Source organism: Cajanus cajan, chromosome 3, assembly GCF_000230855.2.
Source record: "Cajanus cajan strain Asha chromosome 3, NIPB_CcT2T_4, whole genome shotgun sequence".
Lineage (NCBI taxonomy): Eukaryota > Viridiplantae > Streptophyta > Magnoliopsida > Fabales > Fabaceae > Cajanus > Cajanus cajan.
Window position 1 is genome coordinate 4,178,814 of NC_138519.1, and position 22,942 is coordinate 4,201,755.

At 29.7% G+C, this 22,942-nt stretch overlaps 2 protein-coding genes across 4 annotated transcripts; one reads left to right on the forward strand and one right to left on the reverse strand.

Moving 5' to 3' along the window:
- Nucleotides 1–2,930: 2,930 nt before the first annotated feature.
- LOC109796240 (P-loop containing nucleoside triphosphate hydrolases superfamily protein) lies at nucleotides 2,931–14,832 on the reverse strand. Of its 3 annotated transcripts, none has more exons than XM_020355935.3 (16): nucleotides 14,594–14,832; nucleotides 14,098–14,355; nucleotides 13,772–13,950; nucleotides 13,484–13,678; nucleotides 11,705–11,881; nucleotides 10,799–11,187; nucleotides 9,645–9,825; nucleotides 8,547–8,669; nucleotides 8,345–8,461; nucleotides 7,968–8,072; nucleotides 7,465–7,605; nucleotides 7,282–7,347; nucleotides 6,549–6,707; nucleotides 4,474–4,555; nucleotides 4,261–4,344; nucleotides 2,931–3,183 (listed from the first exon to the last, which is right to left on the reverse strand). In XM_020355935.3, the coding sequence occupies exons 1-15, from the start codon at nucleotides 14,757–14,759 to the stop codon at nucleotides 4,289–4,291; spliced, it is 2,394 nt and encodes a 797-aa protein (XP_020211524.1). In that variant the 5' UTR covers nucleotides 14,760–14,832; the 3' UTR covers nucleotides 2,931–3,183; nucleotides 4,261–4,288. The 3 variants fall into 3 exon arrangements, with proteins under 3 accessions (XP_020211524.1, XP_020211518.1, XP_020211514.1); XM_020355929.3 differs by having other exon boundaries at nucleotides 2,931–3,187; XM_020355925.3 differs by lacking the exon at nucleotides 2,931–3,183 and having other exon boundaries at nucleotides 4,025–4,344.
- Nucleotides 14,833–20,192: 5,360 nt separating this feature from the next.
- On the forward strand, nucleotides 20,193–20,576 carry LOC109803891 (auxin-responsive protein SAUR78). Its single transcript, XM_020365565.3, has one exon. The coding sequence runs from the start codon at nucleotides 20,193–20,195 to the stop codon at nucleotides 20,574–20,576; it is 384 nt and encodes a 127-aa protein (XP_020221154.1).
- The last annotated feature ends 2,366 nt before the right edge of the window (nucleotides 20,577–22,942 follow it).

A 22,942-nucleotide genomic window follows, 5' to 3' on the forward strand; every position in this document is an offset into this window, starting at 1 on the left:
TGACGAACTAGCCTTCTAATATCTGCGGAAACAAATGTTTATACTTAATATCCGACCGTTTATCCGACTATTATATATATATATATGGTCACCGTGTTTGTAAAATTGATGATAAAAAATTAAAATATATTATTACAGTATATTATGAATTTAATTTAATATTATATATTATAAGTTAAATATATTTTTAATCTTTGTAAAATGAATGAATTTTTATCTTGATTTCAAAAATTTTATTTAATTCTTCCAAAATTTATAAACAATGTTTTTGGTTTCCGTAGAAGAAATAAATTTTAATTTTAATCTTTATAAAATATTTTTTTAGAAATGTCACATGTACATAAAGTATTATATATATCGGTAAATACTATTTAGAACGATCACATAAATTTTTAATAAATACATAAGTAGTTCAAAAAAAAAAGTCACATAGAAGTAAAACAGTAATTTCAAATTTTAGAATGATAAAAAGTAAAAATCTTTTTACTAGAACATGAATTAAAATATGTTCATTTTACAATTAAAAAAAAACATATGTAAGCTATATTATATTTAAACAATCAACATTTCATATAATTCTCTTTATTTTTTCACTTTTAAATTATATATTCTTTTATTTTTTTTATAATATTTTCATGTCCACCCTCTTTATATTTTGTTTGTGATAAAATATATTTTTAAGTTTAAAAAATATAGCAATTTTTGGTTTTAGTCTTGTTTTATTTGTTTTACATAATTTTTTTTTTTTTTAATTTGGTGATATCATCTTATCATATTTTAAAATGAAATAATTAAAAGAATAATATACATTATTACTAAGTAATATTAAAGACTATTTTTTTATCTTTTAAAATTTACACGGATTAAATCTTATATAAAAAATTCAGTAGCCAAAAGAAGAAAAAATAATAACATATTCATAAAGACTAAAAATATTATATATTTTTCTGATCTTTATTAAACATTAATTTATTTTATATAATACTCCGTTGTAAAGGTTAATGAAGAGAAAAATGAGAATTTTCTAATAAGCCATTTTTTTTAATTATAGCGTAATAAATTATTATTTTAAAATAAAAACTTCTTATTTTAAATTTATTAACCTATACGTGTGGAGCATATGCTTGGTTTTAATGCTGCATGCTTATGTCACTCGTACTGCCTTTGTTCAGTTTTTAGTATGTGTTTGTATTATAATTAGACAATTAAGTTGAATTGAACTTAATTTTTTTTAAATTTAAGTTTAATTAAAAATGGGTTTAATTTAATTTGATTTATGTTTAGATATATTTATTTTATAAGTACTTTTATTAAACTAGAGATTTGTTTGGATAATAGTAGTTAAAAATATTTTTAAATGTGTAATTACTAAAATATATAAATTTTACTATATAATACGAATATTATTTAGGTAATTATTTTTTATTATATTTGAATTGTTAATATATTATTATTGTTGTTGTTATTAAAAATGATAATAATATTATAAATTAAATTACAAATAATACTTAAATACTTTCATAACAACTGAATAACATAGGGGTCCAAAAGAAACAAATAATCAAATAAACACTATTAATAAAAATAAATAAAAAATAATTTCAAGTTGTTAAATACATATAGAAACTTCTAAGAATTTAATAGATATTAGTGTTTTATATATTAGACAATCAGATATTTTTAGTAAAATAATGTATTGTATACATAACCTGCTAACTCAAAAGCAACATCTTACTGCTTTGGTTGAAACGTGCTTTAAAAATATCATTCAACTTAACTGGAAAAAATATATCAAACAAATTGATTCAACGTTCAATAATAAGTGAATGTCCGTTTAACTGTTTAAACGCTAAACCAAACATAGCGTTAATCTTGTGGCTGTTTATTTTCATCTTTCCTTTTTTCTTATTTACTCCTTGTAACCAAAAAAATATTCATATGGTTCATTTAATTTGTTATAAATCATGGTATTGAATGAGACAACATAATGGTTCTTTATTTGATTTTAAAAAAGTTATCAATGGAAAATTAAATAAAGAAGAACAAGATAAACACTTTTCTTTTCTTTCAATAAACTATGAAACAGTTTTTTTTTTTTTTTTTCCAACTCTTAAGTACAAAATGCTTAAAAGTCTAAGGATTTCTTTGGATTAACAATTTAATTATTTTTTATTTAATAAATTTTTACGTAATAAAAATTTATGCTATAAGTACTTATATAAATTCAATAAATTATTATTATTATTATATATATATATATATATTTACAAATACTTATACAATTTTGAAGTATTTGAATATTTTATTATTTAAGCATGTTAACTTGTTTTTTTACTCATTGTAACAAAAAAAAAAAAGATGTTAACTTGTTTTGCAAATTAAAAAACTTAAAAATTGAATCTTGATTGGAAATAAACTAAAAATTGAAAAAGTAACTAAATAATTATTGAAAATGATATTATATATAACAATAATATTAAAAATTTAAAAAAATTACTAGTCACTTTTCACCTAATTTTAGTTTATACAAATTAAATTAATTGTAAAAATATGAGACATCAATTATATATATAATCATAATTAAAATTTAATAACCATAAATTTTAAAAAAAATTAAAAATGATTTCAACCATGGATATTTCTCAATAAGTTTCTACATGAATTAAGTAATAGACTGTATTAAACAACTTATTACAAGAAACTCAAAACATCTTATATTTAGTTTATAAAAAAAATAATTTAATAATAAAATATGATAAAAAAAATTATATATATAACCATGACTAAAAATAAAGATTCATAAACTTTAAAATAAAAATGAATTTGAATGAGTATTTTTTAATAAGTTCCTGCAAAAGTTAAGTAATAAATTATATTGAACAACTTATTACAATAAACTCAAAATATCTTATAAACTACCTATAAGATATTTTATAAGTTTGTCAAAACATATCTCATAAGCATTTAAAATAAGTTAAATACAAATAAATTATTCATAAACATTTTTCAACCAGAAACTAAAACATTCACCATTGTCACTACATTGTTACACCATTATCACCTTGCCCCTTACCAGTTACCACCACCACCTCTATCATTAACATTGTAGTTACTACTATTGCAATCACTTTAGACAAAATCATCATCATCATTATTGCTTTCCATATCATCGATGCATAAGTTCTAGCTACAACAAAACAATAATATTTGTTATCACATCTAGATTTTTTTTTTCTTTCATAAACATAATTTATACAGTATCTCAAAATTGATAATCAAAGATTAATATATACTCACAAAATATAATTTTTACTAATCAAACATTATTTTAACACAAAGAAATCAAATCTAGAAACACCAACTCTACCTGTGTACCTCAGGACAAATATTAAAACCACTAGATCAAGAGATTTAATTTAGTACATCTAGATTGAATAGGCATTATTATTCTTGTATGCTGGTTTACTTAAAATAAAATCCTAAAATAAGTTACATTAAACACTTTGCAATGTGATTTTATAACTAATTATTTCAAACTTGTAGTATTTACTTGTTAGGACTTTGGGAAGAGGGAGTTAGAATATTAGTTATACTGAGTTAGTAACATAAATATAAATATATAGAAGAACTGAAGGGGAGGGGGGAGGGAATTCATTCATATCTATTTATTTGTAGATCGAGCAATATCCCTTTGTGAAAGGAGAAATACTTTATTCGGAAAAATCCTTGAAAGGGTTATCTCTCATATTTTCTGTATTTTTGCAATACAGAAATCTAATCATTCTTTTCTTTCTTCTATTAACATTACTTGTCAGCTGTCTCACATTTCCATGCATCTTAATTTGAATGAGAACATGACATCGTGACTATTTGATTGGAAAAGAAAAAGATATGGTGAATATACTCTTTGTTGATTTTTCTTCCCAGCAAAAATTACCAACCCAAATTTGTTATTCAAAACATTTGACATTTGCTAAATGAAAAGTAATAAAGTCCAAGAGTCCCTGCGCCTGGTCACTGCATCTAGAAACACTGGAATCTTCGAGCATGACTATTACGTGATAACTATAAAAGATTACAATGGATTTCCTACGATATAAATTATAAATTCATTCATATGATCACAACCACTACTCGATACAGGATACTGTATGCGATATATTCGAACACATTCAAAGATCTAAAACTAGGCAGGAGAAACTACAGACGCTGCCTTAAGAATTCAGCAACTTATGAATTTTGGTTGGTGCAAAATTTTACCTAATGTCTCAGTTATGTATACAAAATTCTATTCATCACCGTGCTTTAGCTTTCTCTTCTGCTTTCTACGCTGATCATGCAAACCTGGAACAACATACCATAATTTTTAGTTTTTTTTTTTTTATTGACTAGAAATTAGTAAAAACTTGCGTTCTTGACTAATAAATTAAATAGTAAGGACTAAGGATAAGATATTTAAGACTAAAAACTTGCGTTTCTTCTCCTCTTTTCGCTTTCTTTTTAGATTCTCCACATTTCTCTGTTTTCCTGCCAAATTCTTGACATCCATTCGCACCTGAGAGCAAAGAGGGTGATAAGTCAACAAATTTGATCACACATCAGATGATAATTGGGTTTAAAAATAAATTTTAAACTTAGAAATTAGCTTTAGTCCAAGTTTGTTTGTGTTGGTCTGATGATGTCTTTAATTTTATTTTTTTTCCAGTTCCTTTTGTTAGTACGTTTTATCATTAGTTAGATTGTTTGTTCAAGGAATTTAATGTGTTTTTGGTTATGTAAGCTAATTACCAAGGGAAAAGTAACAAGTATGAGCCAATGCTAAAAAAGTGAATACTTGAAGCCACTGCATTGGAATTAAGCATGGATTACTCTGACTATCATGCGGCATGACATCCAAACTCAAATCCCAGTGGCATGGCACTCAACACTGAAGCAAAATTTTCTTTCTGACTAGTGACTATCTAGAGTCAGAGCATCAAAATGCAGTGTGATGGCATTAGGGTGAAAATTCACTATTATAAAAGAGAAAGAGTCAAAAAAAAAAAAAAAAAAAAAAGAGGAATAAGCCTCCCAAGGGATTTTCACAGCTGCAAAGCCAGGGAACCACATTTTGGAAACTCTAGTCTTGCATTTCCTTTAGCTTATTAGTTATTAGAGTTATCAACAATCAAAAAATGCTCCTCAAGCCTGATTGACAGGTTGCAGTCCACTTTACTGAAGTTTCAGTTTAGGTCCAGCAGATGTGTCCCTTCTTTATTCATATATTTGCAGGATTCTAACCTTGCCCATGTGTTAGTTTTGTGGATGACATAATTTTTGCAGGCAACAATCCTGCTCTTTTTCAGAAGCTGATTTTCCAAACTCAATTCAGTATTTTCTTCAAAGAAATTGGGTGACTTGGACTTCTTCCTTGGCAATTGGCATTGAGGTCAAGCCTCAACCTGATGGACCCTAGTCAAAGGTCAAAGGTCAAACGGTGTTTTATCTATGAAGTTCACGGATTCATAATCAAGTGAAATTGGACCCTACTGTTTTTATATTTATTTATGCCTTCTTAAAGTTTGTTTAAATTCCTAAAAGAAAAACCCAAAAAGATTTAATTTGCTTAATTACTTTTTTATGTTTTTAGCTGCTTTGGTACCATATATAAGTCTGGATAGTTGTTCAACTTGGGAAGTGGTACCTAGACATAAACCCTATTTGGATAAACTTTTCAATAGAACTTACAGAAGAAAATAAGGAAAAATAGATTGACCTTTTCTATACAAGTTAAAATCAACTTGTGCAATTTACTTTTATAGAATTTCTCTCATCTAACTTCTCCAAAAGCTTAAGTGTACAAATTGTTTTTAGCTTTTAGGAGTAGCTCAATTCAATTTACATTTTTATTTTCTTCTATAATTGTTTGTGAAGAAATTTATCTAAATAGGATCATAGTTCTTGTGAACAATACTTGGTAGTAACCATTTTACTCAACACAACTCTGTTCACTTGGCAATTTCCCAGTGTTAGCAAGGGACAAAAGCAAAAACAAAAAGAAAATTAGCTCAATCTCAAAGTGTATGTTTGGGAATGCATTTGACACAACGCGAAGGGCATTTTTCACTTTCCAAAAGCAAAAAATGTAGAAGCAAAGGGGGAGTTGCTTTAGATTGAACGTGCATTTATTGGAGTTGAACTCCAATCCAAACACACTGAAAGTAAGTTGAATATTACTCTTCTACTAAACATAAACTAGACTCCATTTTTCAAATAATGAGCTTAATTTGATCCACCGGTATTATTAGAGTTTAATTGGATAGAGTTTTCCAAAGTCAATAAAGAAGGGAAAAAAGGAAGAATAACACAATTTTCACAATGCTCTTTTTCTGCTGCATATTTGCCATTTACAACATTATGACATAATAGAAATAGACAATAAAGAAAAAGCATCCTCAATTTACACATCAGACAGGCAAAATCTCATATTTAAAGGCATAGTGTTTTCATCCATGACACAAAGCAGAAAAAAAATGCTAGTATGAAAAATGGTAAAACATTCTATCTACCTCTTCACCAGCACTTCTAAGTGCCTGAAGTGCTTCCACACAATCTTGACCAATCACAACTAATCTTCCCTTTTTACCTAGTCCTGAACCCAGTTGATCACTTAGTTTTTGCCTTGCTAATTGCTGCAACTGCTCCTGCATGAGGGGTGTGACACCAGCCTGAAAAGAGAGAGTATTACATTAGAGTTTTGTCCTCAAACATCAAGGAAAAAGTTGAAAGGAAAAGAAACAAGGGAAAAACAAGTTCCAAGTAATGTTCGTCTAATCCATTTTAAAATATTAAGGCATCTCGTTTTGACATTTATCAGTAAGCATGACATCCTGATCCAACAGAAAATGCCAATAATCCTTTCTTTACTAGAAAGGAAATATTAAGCTTATCCAGGCTGCAACAGAGGCAAAAAATAGATAAGAAAATAATAACACTTTATTTTATTGAAGACAATGGTTTATGGAACACATAGGCCACCATTCTGGTGGCGTGGTAGAAGTTTTTAATTCCTTACATCTTCAACCTCAACTTGGAACTTCATCTCAATTACTAGTAATAATAATATAGAAAGCCAAACCCAAGATCCCACTATATATATGCAATTCTGCAGTATAAAATATTAACATCAAGGTCCTTATGCTCTACCTCCTGCCTTCCCCTGTAGACAGACAATCACTATGCCACTTCTAAAAAAAGCAACAAAAAGTAAGTGCCCGTGAATAAAAACAATAAGAATATTACCCCTGCTAAATACCGATGCGAAAATGTTTTTGATTGTAATGGACGTGAAATCAGCATCTTGAGCTCCTGCAATTTGTAAGGTTTGAGAAGAATTAAATAATTTGGAAACGTGTGGGAAATAATGACTATTCAACATTTCATTTTTTTCTTTTTCTTTTTTTTACAAAAAAAGTGAGCATCAACCTCTTGCAATTTCTTCAATTGTCTAGAGCTGGCCTTCTTTTTCTTATGTTTGTTCACTTGTTCCTCTTCACTGTCATAATTTTCTGTAACTAATTCCACTGAGGTAGCATTCCGATCAAACCAGTTTTTCTCAGCCTTTTCCTATAATAAGAAAAATAAAATTCACACATAAAAGATCACATATCTGGCCAGAAAAAGTTGAAAGGATTAAGATAACCTAACAAATCTACAACTATAACCATTAGACTCAATCACAAATCACTGGATATTGAGATGGTCTGAAAGGATGTAACCAAGCAACACAGAAATTTAACTGTTTAACCTGAAAAAGTAAGGACAAACAAGAAAAAATGCCAGAGCTAGTAATTGAATTTGAAATCATTTTAAATCATATACACAAAATGACAAATTCCAGGGTGACTTCATTTATTTAAGTAACTAACACGGGTTGCATGAATAAAGTCCAAAAGCTTATCAGTATGAATTCAGGTGAATCTGTATACCTGGGAATCCTTCCTTGTTATCTTGTCTATTTGACGTGCAAGAGACAATCGTTTTAGGACCTCTGGCATGAAAGAGTTCTCTAGAGGAAACCGCTGAAAGGTATCCTGTATATATGACCAAGGCAATATACAGAAATTTAAATTAATTAATTAATATGGTCTATAGGTGAAGCAAAGATATTTAATTTAAATTAATTACTGACTTATTTCAAACAAAGATATTTAATTTATTCCAGTTTCTTCAAAAACAACTAATTTTTATTAGCTGGTTTGAATAAGAGAGAACTAGAATAATAGCTACAAAGTACAACTTTAATATCTCTAGTATAGATGCTTAAATTTAAAATAAAAGAAATGTTCCAAATTCCAAAAGACACCTTAGAAAATGACTTGCACAATGAAGCAAACTTTGATGTATCTCTCGGTGATATTAAAGCAATACTACAACCTTCTGCAGAAGCTCTGGCTGTTCTTCCACTTCTATGAACATAAACCTAAAATTAAGAAACAAGATTCAGATGTCATATATAAATATAAGAATCAATCGAATGATGCATGTAGGAATGAGGTATTACATACCTCTGCTGAATGTGGAAGCTGATAGTGTACAACAGTTCTAACACCGGGAATATCAAGACCCCTTGCAGCAACATCTGTAGCAACAAGTATGCCATTTTCATTTTCACGAAAGCGATCCATGGCCTACAACAAACAAGGGGGCAAACATCAATAAAATGACGAAGGAAATATAGAAACATCTTAGCTCTTTTCCATAAATGAGAGATGATAGAGTAAACCATGATGAAGCACGGTGGATCAAAAATTACAGAGAAAAGGTCTTTGTGAGGGACAATGGAAGGTCACTTTGTAATGGAAGATTGAAAGTATCGGTCTGATACCATGTTGGAAATCAGAGGATGGGAAGGATAAAAATCATGAGCATAAGAAAAATAGAGAGAAGAATTCTCTGAATATTTCATATTGATCAAAAGATAATTCAAATGAATTAAAATTACACTTATTTATAGAGTTTGTTGGGTGTAACAAACTTTATAAAAAACTAACTAATTATATTCTCTAATAATAATGTTGTTGAGGTTTTATCAACCCATGGGCATGTCATATCCTACTTTGGAAGGGTTCACAATGCCTAGTTTTAAAATTTTGGCATCAAGGAGGCCAAAATTTGGTGACATTGAGAATAGTTTGCAGTCCTTGGGTACATTTAGTTGGAGCAAAATATACACACATCTTTAAAGATGACTCACTGCATCTCAACTTTTTATGAGACAGGATTATGTTCATGCCCTCTTTACAGATGCTCAGAAAATGGTTTTCTTGAGGAAGTTGCAATTTATGAGGTGTGTAGGGATTGGCAAATGGTTTGGCATTCATTCTATCCTGATAATGGTTTGGTGTTTAACAATTCATAAGTACAACTTAATTATTTATTATAGATGCAATACGTCTCAACAGATTCCCTCTCATGTCTAGGTTTTGACTTTTGTAGCGTGAAGTTTGCAAAAAATGGACATTTGTGATTGACACAGTATCAAAATTACTAGATAGGTTCTAATAGTCTAATACCATATTATGAACCAACTACCTCAAAAAATTTAACTAATTAGATGAAAACACATGAATGGTTTTATATTATATTTCTAACAGGACACAAACCTTTAAACGTGCACGCTGCTGCATTTGGGCGTGAAGAGTCCAAACATTGATGCCAAGAATGCGCAGTATGGAAGAAATATGGCGTAAAGCTGCAATTGACGTACAGAAAACTATTGTGCGGCCTTGTCCATGGACAGTCAAAATATAATACAAATGGGCATCTTTATCTTCTTCTCTGCATCTGCAAAAAATAATAAATGCTGCATCATCAAATAAAAATTACATTTCATGTCATGTTAAACTTTACTAATTAATTTTATCATGGATAGTTAATAAGATTATATAGGGGGCCATGAAGGAGTATCTCGGAAATTTAGCAAGAATGCTCAAACAATAAACCAAAACTCTATTTGCACAAGGAAGAATACTTGAACATAAGAGACTTAAGTTTTAGGGAGGAAAAATCTGTGTTAGTACCCACTGATACATACATACATACATACACACACACACATATATATATAGTCCGAACAGAGGTATATGCAAATACAAAAGGCTAAAAACCTAAGCCATCACATCAGAACCTAGATACAATCAATCTGTACAGACAAAAGATTAAAATATTAAGAAGCATTCCTAAAAGCATCTGCAGTGGGAGTTGCTTATAAGCAACCCCTGTGCCACATCATGCCACATCAGCTCTTTTCCACTTTATGAGTTGTTTAAATTTTAGCAAAGTTGCTTGTAGAAGCTCCAATGCTAAAATTTAAGCAACCCATAAAGTGAAAAAGAGCTGATGTGGTTGCTTATAAGCAACCCCCACTGGAGATGCTCTAACAAGCTATTCTAACAAGAATAAATAATAACTGGCCAAGGCTATGTAACCTAGAACAACAGTAAGCATAACCAAATAACATGCCACTGAATTCAAATAACAATTTCAGTCAAAAATGATTATATCACTAAAAATATGTATTTTCTAAAGAGTTAATCACCTATACACTGATAGTGAAAGTTTTTTTACACTAGCAACCAATCATATCTCTTAATAGTGCCATGTCATTTGCTCATTTGATCAAATAAAAGTAAAATAAAATAATTTAAAATATATGATTGGTTGCCAATGTAAAAAACTTTACACTGGCAGTGTATGGATGATTAACTCTTTTCTAAAATGTGAGTTCTAGTTCTAGAGTTTATATGAGTTTACATACTCAATAAATGACTCCTCAAGCTTAGCTGCTAATATAGACGGATTAGTAAGATCAATTATTGCAGCATTGGATCTCATTCCTGCACGCTCAGAAAGAGTTTCGATAGAATTCAATCCATCTGCCAATGGTTGCTTTTGTTGAATTGAGCCACGTTTTAGCTTCTTGCGAAAATCAGCAGACAGTGCAACAGTTGCTGAAAAAACAAGAGTTTGCCTTTTCTTTCTTTGGTAACTAGAAACTGTAACACAACTTTGTACATTTTGAGAATTATCTTCAGTAGAGATGTTGGACATGGGAAGCATATCAATTATTGACTGCAACTCCTTAAAATGTCCATTTTGTACCATCCGATCAGCCTCATCAAGCACAAAGAAAGACAGTGAATGTAACTGCAAATCAACATGGCTGACATCAAAAATGACTTTCAATGAAAACAATTTGTCAAGTATATTTATACATTTATTTATTACCTTGTGTGAATCCTGCATCAGTTATGTATCAAGAATAAAATAAGAAGAAAAAAAAAAAGCAAAATGATATCAAAAACCATCCAGCATGCATACATAGTCGTTAAACACTAAACAGTATAATATTTAGCTAGGAATGAGCAATATGTCACTCTTGCAATGATCCAAGTCATACCGGCATGCTTAATCATGGCTCTAATACATACATAGCACCATAAGGATCAAGAATTGCTAAGAGCCCATTATTTTAGGTTCTCGTTGTCTTCACTATCCATTTTGTTTTCCTATTTTTTTTTTCTATTTACCTGTACAGATAAGTAGCTTCCTGTTTTCTACCATAATTTCCACCTTGTCAATTATCTAATGCATTATTATTCAATATTCACAAATATAAATTCAGTGATACTCAAACTTCGTAATGCATTGCATTAGCAATTACCTCAACTAGATGTTTTTCTCCAGCTGACATAAGTTCCCATAACCTTCCTGGAGTCCCAACGACAATCTCTGGCTTTGCTTTTAAAAGTCTCTCCTGCTTTTCTGCTAAAATCCCCCCAACTATAGGGGTCACCCTAATATTAATATACTTGGCAACTGCTTTAAGATGATCAGTGACCTGAAAAGGCAATTACAGCACCTAATCATAAAATTGACCATTTCTACCATTAATGATTACTGTTGGGATCTGGAAAGCATGTTCACTATGAACATTTTCGGATTAATATCTTAATTACAGATTCCAAAGTTTTACAGGTCATCAAACTAATTTTAAAGTTTAACAACAGATCCAATGAAATCAGAAAGATGAATTTTGTAGTAACAGAATTTAATACAAGTACAGAGAAGCAAGCAAACAGAAGTACAGAGTAGCATACACATTAAAAATGAAAAATTAAAGGAAATTACAGTTAGAATGATTGATGGTCTGAAAATATCAAGCAGATGAAATTGGTTACTTGACAAAACTTCATATAAAATTTTACCATATTTCTCTTTGTTTTAGGTCATGAAATAATTGATGCAAAACCTCCTAGCCTCCTAAGTGCTGAATGTTATCAGATTTTTCACTTATTCCATTTAGTGTGTGCTAAAATATATAAAAACATCTTATCAAATCTTAGAATATCTTAAATAATCCTCTAGGAATAGTTTCCTTATTTCCTCCTTATCTCTTGGGATAGGTTACTATAGTTCCTTATCTCATCATGATTTGTTCCCTTAAATAGTTTGGATCAGTAAACAACTAAACACATTGTTAGTGCTTTAGGTTTTATGAACATATTGAACACAAAATACATTGTAATACATCTCGGTTATTATCAATAATGTATCATTCTCTTTTATCTCTCTCCCTCCTTCTATACCTAAAACTACATAATTTCAATAGTAGTGTATGCATTACACAGACCAGTAAACTATAATGATGTAACTTTCATTATTGGCACTTGTTTCAGTTTTCAAACAACACCTGAAGTTCCAGATAGTATTTTTAGATACTAGACTTTTTGTAATAGTCCACATTTTAATATAACTAGGAAAATCACCCATCCGTTATTTTAAGTGCTCTTAATATAGTCCACAGATTAAACAATACTGATTTCCACCAGGAGGCTCCATTTTGTTTTGTTCTATTAAATAACTTTGACCTACCCTTTCTAATAAAAGCTAAGGGAATCCTTTATCAACCTCATAAAACTCTGCATTGCTGTAAGTAAATCTAATCTAAGCTGCTTTCTCAGATGGAAAAGGACCATGCCTAAGTTAAATCATGAGACTTGTTTGGGTACGTGTTTTGTTTCACATTGGATTCTCCAGAATCACATTGGAATGTCAATTAACGTGATTTTAGATAAATTGTCACATGTTTGAATCTACATTGATGAATTGATTCTAAGTTGAAGCAACTTAGATAACTTTTTCATTTCATGATTTTGATAAAAAAAAAATTAGCGAGTTTTACTACTAGCTTGCTTATATAATAAAAACATTCAAACATAAATCACATCACTTCAAAATCAATTTTAACCAAAATTGAATTTCATTCAAAATCAAATTTGTCAATGCTCGTCCAAACACACTGTAACTACTATAAAACTAAATACAAGGGCACAAAAGTCCCCACTTCTCACCTTAGTCATATAAAAAATATATATATAAACCCATGTAACAATCAAGCAACTGACAATTATGAAAATGAACAGAAAACCTTGAGGAGTACCTGAAGTGCAAGTTCTCTTGTCGGAGCAATAATAAGAGCCCTCAAAAAGCCTGTAGGAGCATACTTTTCAGGTTCTTCATCACTTTCTTCAACCATATTTGCAGCCTTCTCCCTCTCCTCCAAAAGCCGTTGCAAAATGGGCAAACCAAAAGCAAGTGTTTTACCAGATCCCGTTTCTGCAGCCCCAACAACATCCTGGCACATAAGAATTCTCATTAAATTTAAAGTTAATATAGTAATCTTCAGATACAAATCAACACAGTGACTTGAAGAAGAGCTTCAAACAACCTTCCCTTGATGAGCAGCAGCTGGAATACAAGCCTTCTGTATCGGTGATGGTTCCTTGAAGCCAAGCTTGCATATTGCTTTCATTAGGAGAGGATGAAGCCTCAAATCATTCCATGCATAAAATTCAGTTTCATCAATGTCCTCCTCCCCAATATCATCCTTCACATTAGTATCCAAACCTAGAAGCAGATATGTCCATTAGCTCATCTTCGGTTGTCAACAGTGCACAAACAATTCCCATTTCACGAATCTACTAACAACCACGCCAACATACTAACACATACAAATATACACATAATTTGAAATTAATCAAAACTAGCAATTACCAGCATCTGTCTGCTCAACTTTCTGCCCTTCTTTAGCATCCTTCTTTTTCTTCTTCTTCTTCTTCTTTTTCTTCTCTTTAGACTTCACGCTCTCATCCAATTCTGCTTCAACCTCGTCCCTACAAGCACCATCAACTCCATCTTCCTGCCGCTCCTTCACATTTTCGTTCTGTTTAGACTTCTTCCTCTTGTCAACTCCAGGTTCAGGAATATTCAAACCATACGCAGCCTCATCAATCTCCTCGAGCGAAAGAAAACCTGCACGCAAAACACGCACAAAATAAAATAACAGCTAAACGGAAAATCTTAAACCCTAGAACTAACACTATTCTTCGTAAGTACAGCAATGCAAACAAAGAAATCATTCAGCTACAATACAGCCGCTTAAATCTCGATTTTAACTAATAAAATCAAAACGTTATGGAAAATTACAGCGATGGAAAAATAGGTAACGATTGGAGAAGCTAAATGGAAGGTGAATATTAGAGGAGCGAACCTCCTTCGAGTTCATTGGAGCCCATGAACATGGAGAAAGCGTCGTCGTCATCGTGTTGAGGAAGTGCGGAGTTCCACGGAAGTGAGTTGAGACGTTCGAATTCAGGGTCGCTTGCTGCTGCAACTCGCTTCCTCTTCGGCTTTCTCTGAGCTGCTGATGCTTCCATGGCAAACGGCACCGCCGCGTTCGCTGTTTCTTGTGTGTATTTATTTGTATTCGATGGACAAACAGAGCAACTGTGCATTAAGCGAAGATGGGCCCTCAAAATCTGGTTTTGGGCCTTTATTAACCTTGGTGCAACCTTGATACTCTTTTTTTTCTCCTCACTTTTTTTTTTGGTAGATCTTTTATTTATTTTTTGGTAGATTTTTCTCATCACTTTTAACAAAGATGATATGAAGAGTAATAAGTTGTTTTAATTTTTTTAAAAAAATTAATACATAATTAATAGATATTTTTTTATGGAAAAAATATAATCAATATAGAGATTAATTTTATTATAATTTCATATAAAATGAGTAATGAAAAGTAATTATTGACACACCCACCTTATTGTATTGTCATTCCTACTTCGTGACTCACTCTCTTCTTTCAAAGAAGTACCCTCACCTTCCTCTCCTTTTTCTCTTCTTTGTCATCCCTTCAAGTCTTCTTTTTCCCACCTCATTCTCCTTTTCCTCGTCTTATCATAGAGATAAAGCACACCAATGTTTACACTTGTATTCTCTCTTTTCTCTTTTGGTTGGATTTTAGCTTGCTTATTCAATCATTTTTATTTCATGCTTGTTGATTTAACGGAAGATAGTTTTCGTTAAATCAATGGTTTTCATCAAAATGTTGATACATATTACTTTTATTCCTGCTTAGTATCATGTGTGATCTTAGTGTTTATGATGTTTGAATTTTTCAAGAAAAATTGGTCAATATATTGATCTCATATGTTCATAGGAAGGTTAATAAAATCAACTTGAATTGGCATGAGTGACAAAGGATTCATGTCACAATCAAGTAACTAGTGTTTGAATTTTGACCCTTAAAAATGCAAAAAAATGTCCACCTACTATGTGTTATCTAATCTTTGAGGAAGACTAAAAATTGTCATATATATATATATATAATGACACCCTAAATGCTTAGAAAAAATTATCTCTTCTAAATGCAATCAAGGAAGTGTAGGGTATATTTACTGAATATATACATTAAACTATTAAATACTATATTTTCCAATGACATAAATATTGGTAAATAGTAATTAATTGTAAAATTTGTCAAGTGAAACATTCTCAATAATCGAAAAAAAATAAGAGGTTAATAATGTATATAGTTCATTCTTTGACTTCTCTAGAGGTGTATCAATTGCAAATTACATTTTTTGTATTTGATGTGTTTTCCTTTTTAAGAGGAGAGAAAAAGATGGAAAGATAAATAAAATAAAATAGCAAATGAAAAAAAAAAAAAAAGATACAAGAGATTTTGAAAAAATCAAAAAAAAAAAAAAGAGAGAAGGAGAAAAACTCTCTTAAATTATAATAATCTATTTTATTATGCATGTTGACCATAAAAATTATGCATATTTTCATTTCTATAGATCATCCTTTGAGAAACAAAATAAAAAAGTAAATTTTTAGATAAGTTTAATCTCACTTTTATGTGAAAGAGAAAATCCTTTTAAATGCAATATAAAAAAATGTTTAATCATAATATTTGTGAGATTGTTATTTTTACTATTATATTTCCATTATATTTTTTATAAAAGTTATTCATTTTATTGTCCATTGTGATTATACAATGCGAGAAAAGTCTAACCCTATAATTATTAATTATGTGCTACTCTTATATAAAGTGATTATATTTATAATCTTTCCCCACACTATTTTCTATTTGGTATTAGCCTTTACTCACTCTAGCTTCCTTATTGTTACAAGATAGTTTAGTGATTTCTTTGTTTCTATTTTGCAACATCAAAAAAAAAAAAAAGACATATTGCTGCTAATAAAGATTCAATTTGTATAAAAAAAATATTTAAATTAAAAGTCCCTTAAAGAAATGTTAAAATAATTTATTTAGGTTCATTTAATTAGTTGTTATAACTTTAACGTAATGAATTATTGGAAATTCAAGCATATATTAAGTTGTTGCAAGTTACATCTACGATGACATGTGCTTCATCTCACTCTCGAGCCGCAATAGATCTTGCAAAATCATATTCTCTTGGACTAACTATCACTTATGTCATTTATCAATTGCCCATGCCATGAACTTTGGTGTCTCCCACTGTCAATCTTGTCTGCTGCACGTGTACCTGTTATTTGTTGTTATTATTATTTTTTATCCATTTAAATTACAATTCAAATAATCAAATTTAAATATATTAGACCCATCCTAATATTTTTTGTTGTTGTTACTAAGTAGTAATAACATCATGCCAAAAACTGGTAATAATGATAACTAAAACACTAGTCTAATATATCAAATTCTTTTCTTTTTTTTTAATTTTATTTCATATATCAAATTCTTAAATATTGACATGATTACTTCTTGTTATTGATTAGTTATTTATTACAATCGAGTAGCGAGCAACAATAAATTCATTTCTATCTTTTTTACAAATACATGAAATTCAAATCTTGTGAATAAAAATTAAAAACCTAATTAGAAAGAAAAAAAAAAAAGACTCACTAAAGATAATTAATACAAATTTTCCAATCATGAATGGAATTAATAAATACTTTACACACCTATCTCATCATGATAACATTTGCTAGCTTTAGGAGTGATTATTATTGCTTCTTGTAATTTGGTTGAAAACAAGAACAAGGTAAACCAATGGAATCCAATAATGGCAGAAGCACTCAATAATTTTGGTACAAGAACGAGTGTCAAAATGCCCATAACCATGTGTCTATAAATAATGAGTGTATATTTACTAAATACCAATACATATATGGCAACACTCAGATTCATACCTTCCTCACACATTCCTTGTCTGTGGTTAAGGAAATATACGTTGCATGTTTAAGACTCAATAGCTCGCCAAAATGGATTCGGATCATATTCATGTTGGGATTATTCTTTTAAGAATTTTTTAAAAAAAATCTCATGAAGAACACTAATTTTTTTTAGTTAACATTGAGACGCAGTGACATCTATCATCTTTAGATTCTTTGCAACTTGAGTAACGTAATAACTAAATATCAATTAAGATATTATATTTAGAAAACATTAATATTATTCAACATAAAGTTTCCAAATCATTCCTGTAGATCATTCATAATGCTGTCTCGCATGAGTGATATAATTGATTAAGTTCTTTTGATTCTATTAATTAAGACTTAGAATTGAATTTGACTTTCTTTTAATCTAAATTTTATTGTATATGCATAAAAAAAAATCATTTATAACACTAAATAATTAATTATTAATCTACTGCATGTCAAAGCTTAGCTGACTCAGTATCGAGTAGATACCAGATGTGAAAAACCACGGGTTGTACTAAGGGTACCACACTACACTTGGTGACAAACGAAACCTCATAGCATTTTTGGCCCTATTATGCAGTGTTTGTAAATGTCCCCCATCATGATTCTTTTTGTTTGCTATCCAAAATCTCATTTGGTTATGTGACACTTACTGACAACTATATATGTCTTCATCATCTAATTAATTATGCAATTTCCACCTATTTTCTCAATAGTAGCTAGATTAAAAAAAACACTTATATGTCCCTGGTTAATTTCTAGAATGTGAAGTTTTGTGCATTATTTTTTATCATTTGACCCCTTCCCTTTCTTTGTTAGAAATGCACAAATATCAGTGCCATACATATTAATGATAAATGAAATCAAATGTTAATTGTTACACTTTTTCAAAGGACCACAAAAGGAGTGATACCTATTTGGTTAGCATTCAAAGGAGACTGATGTTTCTTGTTTTGGAGTCATGATTTTGTTGGTAGGAAAAAATAATGTATATATCTTATTCTTGGTTCAAAGTTGAAGTCATTGGCTGAGCTTTAAATCTTAAATTTCTATTGAGAGATTATTAAATCCAATTCTGTAATATTCATATGACCTTGTAAATAGTTAACTGGTTGGAGTTTAAATATTGTAGACCTGTATTAAATTTTAGTTCAAGGGAGTTATGGATATGTGTTGTCTCAATCTCAAATAACTGTATTTAGAGACAAACTTTGTTAAAAAATTGAGCTTCGGTTTATTAAAATGATACTTCACAGTTCGCAGCATAATACAAAGGTTAAAACTCATTTACTTTTACTATGTAATTAACCCTTTATTTGTGCTTCAAATCTTGAAAACTGTAAAGAATGTTCCAAACAAGTTATCATTCTTAAATCGACAATGCTGTGATGTAGATTTCAGAACTAGACAAAATTCAGTGTTATGTGTTATATTTAGGTGAGTTGTTATGCAACTTCATCAATGTATTGATCACAAAATGTTTTGGGGACAAACAGTTGCATGCACAAGACGAAGCACATTGTCAAGGTTCCATTTCTAAAGGACATCAACCCCACGGCACATATTGAGTGCACCTGTTTTTCTATTTTTGATGAAACCTTCTAGATATTTATAGCAAAGAAACTAAATATCTTTGTGATTAGCACATTTCATACATGTCAGTATAGTGGCTCTTCTTATCTTAAATATTATCTTGAATTATTAGCCTTGTCATGTAAGGCTCTTACTAGTTTTTACATAGCAAAAATGAAGTCAACCATGTAAGTGATAAGAGCTTATGCATAACTCTATATTCCTTGTAACCCCCAAGAAAATGCTGGCAAAATCCAGTCTTGCACAGGAAAATAAAAAAGACACTACAGTACTACTTGTTCAAGTACAATGAACATTTTTTCTAATTATTTTACCTGATAGTTCGAATTCAGAAACCTTCTAGTCCATTCTACTTCTACTTATATGTATGGTGCACTAAAGAGTTTGGCACTTAGTTTTATTAGGAAAATTTATTCTCGATTTAACACAACAACATTGCATTGAGCATCCTTTACATTATATTATACTTTGATATTTTTATCAGAAAATCAAATTGTAAACAAAAATTTACATCCTTGTCTTTAATATTAAAACTCTCCAAAGTCTATGAAATCATAATCAGTTCACTAACTTAGCACATTTCCTCTTTTTATCTAAGACTTGTTGATGCCTCATTTTTTGTTTTAATATAAGTTCTTCCTTTGGATTTTTATGTAGCATGGGCATTAGGAGTGGCCCCCCAGAAGAATATGGGTTGAGAAAAACAATGGGCTCTGCTTACCAGCGATGAGTGAAAACAGTTTCAGTTGTGTCTGTCTGCTTGTCTGTTATGCATGTAAGTTAAAGCTACTACCCTTGTTTTTATTAACTAAAATATGACTTGTTTGTATCACTAAAAATGTTTGGTTCCAAATTGAACCCACACTTCTAGCACCCCAATACAATAGCTTTACACCTACCACTCTCTCTCTCTCTCTCTCTCTTTAAAAGCATAATACACTTTATTGTGAGTGTATTTTAATCTTCTTTGTCATTCTTTGTGTTCATTCATTGATTCTTCATAATCATTCCTCTCCCTAAAAGAAGTCATGAAGAAGCTCAATCTATTACTCAACAAGTGCAAGAGCTTGTCAAAGCAACTAGGAAGATCTTCATCACATAGTAGCCTAAGGTCCAAATTTGCTAAGGAAGACTTATCATGGGAAGGACATGGCATGCAAGAAGATGAACAGTGTGAAACTATATTTGTTGGCAGCACAAGGAAACGGTATATGATAAGCTCCAAGTATCTGAAACATCCTCTTCTGGAAGCTCTGATCAACAAGTCAAAGCAAAAGGGAAGTGATGAAAGTGTTTTGGTGGTCAACTGTGAAGTGGTTCTGTTTGATCATCTATTGTGGATGCTAGAAAATGCAGATCCTAAGTTTGGTTCTGACTCTTTGGAGGAATTGGCTGAACTCTATGTGTTTTAAGAGTTTTCAAAGTGCTAATTGCATGCAGAAGCCTGATGTATGTAAATATATATATATATATGTTGGGTTGTGCTTGCATTTTGCAGATGTTATTGTTGAGAGTCATTTTTGTGTCCTTTTTATACCTTCATCTATGTGGTGCATTAAATGGTTCTGCAGTCATAGCATTTTTTGCTCCAAATAATTGGGTTTTCAAGAGCCATATGCTTGATTAATGCCATAAATTGTTGGTTTGGCCAATTGTCATGGGTGCATGGCTTTTACGGGTGAGAGATAATATAATATAAGAGAATGAGCCATAGAACAATTTTTAGTGTTGTTAGTTGTTTGAAGACTATAATGGACGGGACTTAAAGTTTTGTATAATCTTCATTCCGGGGGTACAGAAAAATTTTGTTGAAGGGTAAAATACAATGATAAAAAAATATATTTTAGAATTAGTATATTAAACCTAATCAATAATTAAAAGATTTATAGCTTTTACTTTTTTTTTATATAAAATGTAAATTGAAATCAATAAAAACTGCAAAACTACTAGCAATAATTAAACTTCATTTAGATACATTAATTTGAATTTATATCAAATAATTTTTTAAACTTTGCATGTGATAAATGAAATCATTTTATTTAATAATTTATTATTTATATTAAATTTTAATGATTTAGCTGTTAGATATAAATCAAGTCTATAATTTGCAAAGTTTAAAAGTTATATGATAGTTATAGAGATTCGAATTAACATATAATAAAATTAAAATATAAAATAGTTTATAATTTTTTTAAAATGTGTGAACTTATCTTTTTAGTAAGAACTTTTAGTTTAACATATAGATCATTGAAATTTAATACATATTGTGAATTATTATGTGAAATAATTCTACTAAAAATTACTCTTATAGTAAATATATTAAACATTTGATAAGATTAAAGTTTATCATATTCTTTTTATATTATATCCTATCCTAATTATCTAACAAAACTTTATATATTAATATAAATAGCATGATGTCGCAATTTAAAGAAGAATGTAATTTAATTATCCCCAAGATTTATGTGGTTAACTATCACTTAAAATTTAGTTATCTTCCTTAATTCTCGATTATTCCTTATCATTTTGCAAAAATATTATTTGATTTCAACCAATCTCTACATAAATTATAGTCAAAATTTATTAACTTTTTTTCAAAAACTGAAAAACTTGATCATACAAATATTAAGATTAATTATTGTGCGTTGACACAAATGATCCAAATCAATTCGAGTTTATATTTTCTATAATGCGGGTTCAATACGACTATTAAAATCCTACTTTAGTCTACATATTTAATAAGATTTATTGGTGTCAAATAAAATCCTTCTAGTTGTTTAATTCGACAAGTCAAGTCTCAAGTCAAATTGGGTACTACCAAATTTTGATTAATCATTAAGTAGATATTGGTGCTTAGTTTGAGAATGTCAACATGTCATTAACTCTCTGCTCGTAAATTCCTTATCTATCATTTTAAGTATATAAAAAAATATATATTAATCAAGACTATAGACATGTGATAGTCTTCTAACTTAATAACAATTTCTCCTATAAATCACACTTTTTATTATTTTTAAAATTTATTATAATTTACAAAAATCATGAATAAGAATCACAAAATTGTGATTTTCAATAAATTGTGATTAATAAAAGTGTTGACCTATCTATGTTGATATGAAATATCCACACTAGAAGTGGTGGCTTATCTTTGTTAAAAATATAGATTTAAACTCTAAATAACTCAATTAAAATATACAAGTTATTATTATTTACACCAACCAATATTAGTATTTATACCTACCAATATTGGTTCAAAAGAATATATCAGAAAACATATTTCTCAACATTTATCTTTTTCCTATCACTCATCCTAACGAAATAAAGTGTATCCAATTGGCAACCATTTGAGTTTGGTAACTAGTTAGCTGCCAATGCATGGTTAACAACTACAGTATGCAGCTTACAATCCAGTGTATTTGGAAACTCATTTGCATCATCAGTGCAAATGAGAAATCACTAATGCACCAAATTAAGAAACAAGAATTTTTGTTTGTCAATAACGTGTAAGCACACGATTGAAATGGAAAACCATGATTAATCTTTTTCCGATGAGGGAAGTTCTACAACTGTTCTGGAAAAGGACAAGACTCATAACACTGAACAGCTACTCACACAAAAGCACAAAATGTCACACTAAATTATGCACCACCATTTTCTTAACATAAATTTGCACAAATTTACAGGTTCAGCATAAAGTCTTTTTACCAATGCAACCTTTGTTCACTTTGGTTACCCCTCGATATTTACTTACCCAAAAAGAACATCAAAACAGTAGTAC

Bases quoted from the DNA above. Each gene is read 5' to 3' on its own strand.
- LOC109803891 (XM_020365565.3), top strand. From the start codon at position 20,193: ATGAAGAAGCTCAATCTATTACTCAACAAGTGCAAGAGCTTGTCAAAG.
- LOC109796240 (XM_020355935.3), bottom strand. From the start codon at position 14,759: ATGGAAGCATCAGCAGCTCAGAGAAAGCCGAAGAGGAAGCGAGTTGCA. The intron at 9,826-10,798 runs GTATGTAAACTC...TATTTTTTGCAG, and splicing joins CTTGAGGAGTCATTTATTGA to ATGCAGAGAAGAAGATAAAG. The intron at 4,345-4,473 runs GCAAGTTTTTAG...ATGTTGTTCCAG, and splicing joins GCGAAAAGAGGAGAAGAAAC to GTTTGCATGATCAGCGTAGA.